The 7363-nt window shown below is 31.0% G+C and overlaps 1 protein-coding gene across 1 annotated transcript in view; it reads left to right on the top strand.

Moving 5' to 3' along the window:
• Positions 1-7363, top strand: part of LOC107442534 (neurogenic locus notch homolog protein 1-like) — a 79535-nt gene that overhangs the window by 48368 nt on the left and 23804 nt on the right. The window contains exon 14 of the mRNA XM_043056112.2: positions 1306-1491. Coding sequence (XP_042912046.2) covers positions 1306-1491 — 186 coding nt within the window. The remainder of the gene's footprint in view (positions 1-1305; positions 1492-7363) is intronic.

Genomic DNA, 7363 nt, shown 5'->3' with positions numbered 1-7363 from the left:
CATCAGTGTAGGGTATACCGGGCAGTGGCACTTAACCTTAAAAAAACATCAGTGTATGGTATACCGGGCAAATGTATACCGGTCAATGGCACTTAACCTTAAAAAAACATCAGTGTAGGGTATACCGGGCAAATGTATACCTGGCATTGGCATTTAACCTTAAAAAAACCTCAGTGTAGGGTATACCGGGCAGAGGCACTTAACCTTTGAAAAACATCAGTGTAGGGTATACCGAGCAAATTTATACCGGGCAGTAGCATTTAACCTTAAAAAACCATCAGTGTTGGGTTAAAATATCGAATAAATGTAATTATATCCTCGAATAAATTCATATCAAATCGAATGCAATAAATATTTCGGACATTCACCAAAGCATATCTGTGATTGTCGACATACACTGGTGAAAGTCAACAACCAACGATTTCGGTCTTTCGCCGTATATATATACAATTATATTTGCGTCGCATTCGTAGAATTTTCCCTTTATTTTTGGAGCAATTATATATTCTATTTAAATAACAGGCATAAATAATTTACTTTTATTTCAGATGAAATTGCATTTATATGGATTCCTACATATATTTTAACTTTACTTTAGATGTAATTAGATTATCGTATCATTCATAGATATTTTCCTTTATTTTAGATGTAAATACATAAATATATGGTATTCTTACATATATTTTGATTTTATTTTAGAGGATATTATATTTTTATAGCTTTCATATTTATGTTTATTTTATTTTCGATGTACTACATTTATATGGCATTCCTACATATATTTTGACTTTATTTTAGACGTAGTTATATTTACATAGCATTCCTAGATATTTTCTTCTTGTTTTAGATGTATTTACATTTATATAGAATTCTTACATACATTTTGAATTTATTTCAGATACAATTATGTTTACTTAGCCTTCATTGATATTTCACTTTTATTTTTGATGCAATTACATTTACATGGCATTCCTACGCATATTTTAACTTTATTTTAGACGCAATTATATACAAAGAGTATTTATAGATACTTCCCTTTTCTAAATGAATTCACTTACAATAATACAGAATTTGGACTCATTTTTCTTTTACTATACAGGTAGCTTTTAAAAATGCCTATTAAAAATATTTTTCGTCTGGATAAACTTATCTTTCTACATAAAATTCTACAATTTATTTCTTAATTTCGATAATTTATATTTTTGTATTTCAGAAGTAAAGTAGTTATGGAATCCATTTTAGATAAAATTCCTCAATATAGGTATACTTATATCGATTTCATTTCTCATTTTCTTTTTAATATAGGTAAATTTTCACCTGCGGATCCATGCAAAGATGTTATTATACAAAGGAGTTGTGGCAAACAAAGGGAATGCACAGCTGTCCGACGTGGGACCAACAATTTTGTATGTAGTTGCGGAAAAGGGTTCTCGTCAGTTGGTGTTTTCAGTCCCTTCTCAGACAAGCGAACTATCATTCACAACTGTGAAGGTAATAAAAATGTCACTTTTGTACTTTATGCATTATCTCATGTTACTATGTTTAGTACCTCAGCTTTTTTTACTCGCGTCACCTTCTCACCTTACATAGATTATCATTAAGAACCGTTATTTTGAACTTCAGATACTGTATGATACTTGTATTTCTTGATTGGACTGTTTTTTTATATTAAAGTAGGTTATGAAAAATGAATCCCGTACAAGCTTGAGTCCCTAAAATGTTGTAAGGCCATTTTGGTGATTTACCAACAAGTTATGTTCACTAATGTTGGACCAACAACAGCCATTAAAATATGATTGACGATGTTATTTATCTATTATGATGGTTCAACCACCATGCTATGTTTATTAATGTTGGACCTACAACAGCCATTAAAAAAGATGGAATATGTTGTTTAACTAGTATGATGGTTCAACCATCATGCTATGTTTTTTATTGTTGAACCAACAACAACCACCAAAATAAGATGAGAGATGTCATTTTATCAATATGATGGTATAACAGAAAGTTATGTTTTTATTGTTGGACCAACAACAACTATCAAAATATAATGGAAGATGTTGAATGGCCATTTCGATGGCTCAGCAGCAAGTTGTGTTCACTGATGTTGGACCAACAGCAGCCATTAAAATATGATTCAGGACGTTGTTTACCTATTATGATGGTTCAACCATCAAGCTATGTTTTTTATTGTTGGACCAACAACAACCTCCAAAATAAGATGAGATATGTTATTTTATCATTATGATGATAAAATATTGTTGGACCTACAACAACTATCAAAATATCATGGAAGATGGTGTATGGCTATTTTGATGGTCTACCAACAATTTCGGTTCATTAATGTTGGACCAACAACCATTAAAATAAAACGGAATATTTTGCTTAACTATTATGTTGGTTCAACCTTTATGCTATGTTTTTTATTGCTGAACCAACAACAACTTCAAACTAAGACGGAAGATATTGCATGACCATTTTGATGGTCTATCAACAGATTATGGTTATTAATATTGAACCAACAACAGCCATGAAAGTATGTTGGAAGATGTTATTTTACTATTATTATTATTCAACTGTCAGGGAATGTTTATTATTGTTGAACCAGCAACAACCATTAAAAGTTTTTGGAAACACATGTTTTGCTGTGATGATGGTCAACCCGTATATTATGTTTATTTTTAGAGCAATGAGCAAATATATCTATATATCGTGAAATATGCTGTTTTACTATTATGTGCACATGCATCATGCATCTGTCTCGGGAAGATTTTTTTAAAGTTTTCAAAGCTTTAAATTATAAGTATATGGTTAAAATTGCTAAGAAGATGGCTAAAAAGATGGCTATGGTTAAAATTGCTAAATAAGAGGCTAAAAATGAAAATTTTTGCTAAATAATAGGAATAAAACAATAAGACTGCTTATTGCAATTGAAAAAAATTAAGAAAGATACATTTTAAGTACCCAAGTAATAAAATTCAAAGAAGATGAAATTATTATGCACACGTTCGCCATGCTCGAGCTTTTAATTATTAAACATAAAGTGAAATTGCAATAGAATATTAAAAAAATAAATAGTAGTTGTAAATATTGACATTAAGGTGAATTTGAGAAATATGGAACAGTTATGCTTTATATCAGGACTAATAAAGTTAATTCAAAGATTAATACGATACTGTTTGAGCATTGTCTTCTGTCTGAATCAGCACTGTCTCATTTTACTGAAATGTTTAAAGTTGTTATTTAAATTATTAAACATGTGATGAAATTATTTTTATGAAAGTTAAAAAATAAATTATGAAAATATGAGCTCTTGCAGCACTTGAACATTGTCTCGCGACTTTTTATTGAAAGCTTAAAGGTTAGGATTTAAATTATCAAACATGTGAAATCATAACGAATGGTTTAAAATAAATGGTTATTGCAATTCATAACATAATGGTGAATTTTAAAATCACAAAAAATCGAAGTTACAAAGCAGGATTAGCTAAATTAAAAAAGATTTAAATAAGATTGGGGTTGCAAGTTGTACTTTTAAATGCAAAATATGCAATGATATGTTATTAAAGGCTGAAAATTAATAGTTACTGCAATTAATATGACAAAGGTAAACTTTTAATTCAGAAAACAATAAAGCTGCATATAAGGATTAATATAATTAAGAAGGATTCATTCATATAGGCATACGAGTGATAGATTATATTTTTAGGTGCACGTGCACTGCTTCAGCATTGTCTGGTTACAGAAAGGTTAAGACTTGCTTTTAAAATTATTAAACATTTGGCGAATGTCATTAATAACATTATTGTGAGTTTTAAAAATACAAAGCAATAAAACAACATATCAAGATTATTTAGATTAATTAGACGAAAGATTTAAATAAGAAAAAAAAAATAGAAATTTTGCTAGATGTATAAAAGTACTATTAAATGTTAAAAAATAAATAGTAATTAAATATAATAACATTGAGGTAGGTTTTTGATTTACAAAATATTTTGCATATTCAGATTAATGAAATTAGAAATATTCGTGGATTTAGGTAAACGAGTGATAGATTAAATGGGGGGGGGGAGTATTTTCCCTACACGTTTACTTAAGTCGAGCATATTCTAATAAAAGTTTATAACAGCGTGGAAATATGAGCTTATAATAGATAAAATTATTATATATATTGTTTTTGTTGTCATAGGTCATTAGGGCAGAGTGGCTGTGATTGCATATTTTCAGTCACACCATCAATGGCCAAGGGTTCTACTTCAAATATTTTTTAAAAAAAAACTATTTATAAATTATGATGTGATAGTGGTTAGAAACAAAAGGATGAGTATATATTTTAATGCAGGTAGGTACTTTTATTTATGCCGCACTAGAGATGTTCAATGGACTATTGCAACGGTCTGGGAAACATCTCTGAGAATGATCCGAAGACGTATGCCATCACAAATTTTGTCAGGCCACTCCCTCAATTTATATATAGATCAGAAGGGAAAAGAAATTTTCGTCAAATCCCTGTACCCATGGTACTGCTAAGCGACTGACCACAGGACTTCCGATTCCAGAGATTTTACGAGTACATATATCACACGTACTTCTCGATGAGAATTTAGCGGAGTCAAGAATCGAACCCTGGAAGACATTTTAATAAATAAAAAAAATAGCTTATATTGCTTAATTTAAAATTCCGGATTATGCTTTCATTTCTCACAAAATGTTTTGCATTTTTGCTTCATATATAAGGTAGCATTCGGTGTGAATGCTCCTTGATATATGTTGCTTCCATGCATTTGACTTCGCGTCAAAAGCAATCAGAGATGCAGTGTGAATTGTACTTGAGTGTTCTTTTTTGTTGTTGCTGTTGTTAATTTACGTCGCACTAGAGCTGCACAATGGGCTATTGGCGACGGTCTGGGAAACATCCCGGAGGATGATCCGAAGACATGCCATCACAATTTTGATCCTCTGCGGAGGGGATGGCACCCCCGCTTCGGTAGCCCGACGACCTGCGTGCGAAGTCGAGCACTTTACGGTAGCACAGTTTAACGAGGACCAATACCGCACACCCTCGGTCCCTACGCAGGCTGATCCAAGTGGTCATCCACCCGCACACTGACCGCAGCCAGTGATGCTTGACTTCGGTGATCTGCTGGGAACCATGTCTTAACGATCAGTCCACTGCGGGACGAGTGTTCTTTTCAAACTTCACGATTGGGACGAGTAGCAAAATATCAGCTCAACTTCTTATTGTTTTGTCGTTATTCCCAGCGTTTATTCAACGCCCGTGCCGGTTGCTGTCAAGTAAGTTTTTATAAATTTATTTATTCTTTTAATTATTCCAATTTCATTGTCTTTTCTCCTAGATAATTTATTTTTATTCTTCAACTCATTGTGTAGTATTGCAATGTTTATTAAAGAATTATGTGGAGATCACGCTATTAACTGGTTAAGGTTGGGGACGAATCAAGAATTTCATTCTTATTATCTACCATCAGTGTTTTTCCTAATCGTTTTTAAAAGCTTTCACTGTTAAACATTTTAAAATTGATAAATTTATTTGTCTTTAACATAAACAATAGAGAATAAAATTATTAAAAAATTTTTTGATGTTTTCTAGAAGATATCTGTAGCAAAGAAAATGATTAATGAAATAATTGTTATTAATATTGCTGAAAGTATTTTGAATTCAGTCTCTGGTGTATGATCGTCATGCAGAAGTGGATGTATTTGTCGTACGCAAACATTCGGTTCAATATTAACCTAAAATATTTTTTAAAACTAGGTTCATTTTAAATTTCTTTAATTTTATTTATTTCAAATCCTGCTTGAGTTTCACTTTATACTGAGTTGTAGTAAAAATTATTATTACTTATTTAAAGAAGCTGTTAATTTGATTCCTCTTTCTTGTTTTTCTTCTAGTTGTAATACGGGGAAATATAGGGAATAAGTTCAGCAGTGTAAGTGAAGCTAGTATAAAGGAAGTTTGTCTATATGAAGAAGTTAGTAAATGAAGACTGACCATTATAATTGTGAATTATGTGTGAATAGTGTTCTGATAATAAAATCTGCTGATAATAACAAAAGAATGCTTGAATAGTGTTCTGATAATGAAAGATTTTAAATAAAGATGTTTGCTGATATTTTAGCATTGAATGTTCATTTTTTAAATATTTGTTTTGTTTTTAATTGTGCTATAAGATTAATTTTTTTAGTATTTCTTGCTAATTAGCCTGGATAACAATTATTTTTATACAAGATTATCTGCTATATTATAGAATAATTGCCTCAAGTATTAGTTTAATGTTTCAGATCGACAATTGATTTAAAATGATCCAGTGGTGAATTGTGCTTAAAATATCCCTGAACATACAAAATTCTTTTTATAAATAGCTTTCTAAACAAAATTTACGCACAATGTGAGTATTTCGAAAGGAAATGTGCATAACGAATTGCACACTGAAACCCAACTACCGGGGTTAAACTTGAAAACTATCATGCATAATAGTTCAAACAGTAAGATGTGATAATAGTGAATCTTGAGGGTCCATCAGGAATTCATCATATCAACCTGCTTCGCATATGTTGGAACATCATAAATCTGATTAAAAACCTGTATAGTGTGATGTTTCGAACAAATTCTTGTTTGTTCAGCAGAAATATAACATCAAAACGATTTACCTGTTTTATGTTGGACGATCAAAAATCAGACAAAACTCCTTCATTGATGTAATGGTGGTTCATGACTGTTCCAACAGTTGATCTCTAAGAAAATATGGAAATTTCTGATGGTGCAACATAGACAAACCATCAAAACAAGTTGTTATTTTTGTGTTGGACCAACATAAATCTGTCCGAATTCCTATATAGGTATGATAGTGGCTCATGTTGGTTCCAATATTTGATTTCTAAAATAATATGAGGGAAATTTCTGATAGTCCAACATGGACAAACCATCAAAACAAGTTGCTACACTTATGTTGAACCAAAATAAATCCGTCATAATTTTTATATAGGGATGATGGTGGCTCATGTGGTTCCAACATTTAATTTCTGAGATAATATGATGGAAATTTCTGATGGTCATACATGGACAAACCATCAAAACTAGTTGGTAATTTTATGTTGAACCAAAATAAATCCGTCATAATATTTATATAGGGATGATGGTGGCTCATGTGGTTCCAACATTTAATTTCTGAGATAATATGATGGAAATTTCTGATGGTCATACATGGACAAACCATCAAAACTAGTTGGTAATTTTATGTTGAACCATCATAATTCTGTTCGAATTCCTACCTTGGGGTGATGGTTACTTATGTTGGTTACTATCTATGGAAAATCATCAAAAAATTTGACTAGGGTATAT

The sequence above is a fragment of the Parasteatoda tepidariorum genome, chromosome 9, assembly GCF_043381705.1.
Source record: "Parasteatoda tepidariorum isolate YZ-2023 chromosome 9, CAS_Ptep_4.0, whole genome shotgun sequence".
NCBI lineage: Eukaryota > Metazoa > Arthropoda > Arachnida > Araneae > Theridiidae > Parasteatoda > Parasteatoda tepidariorum.
This window is presented reverse-complemented; position numbering and strand designations above follow the sequence as displayed.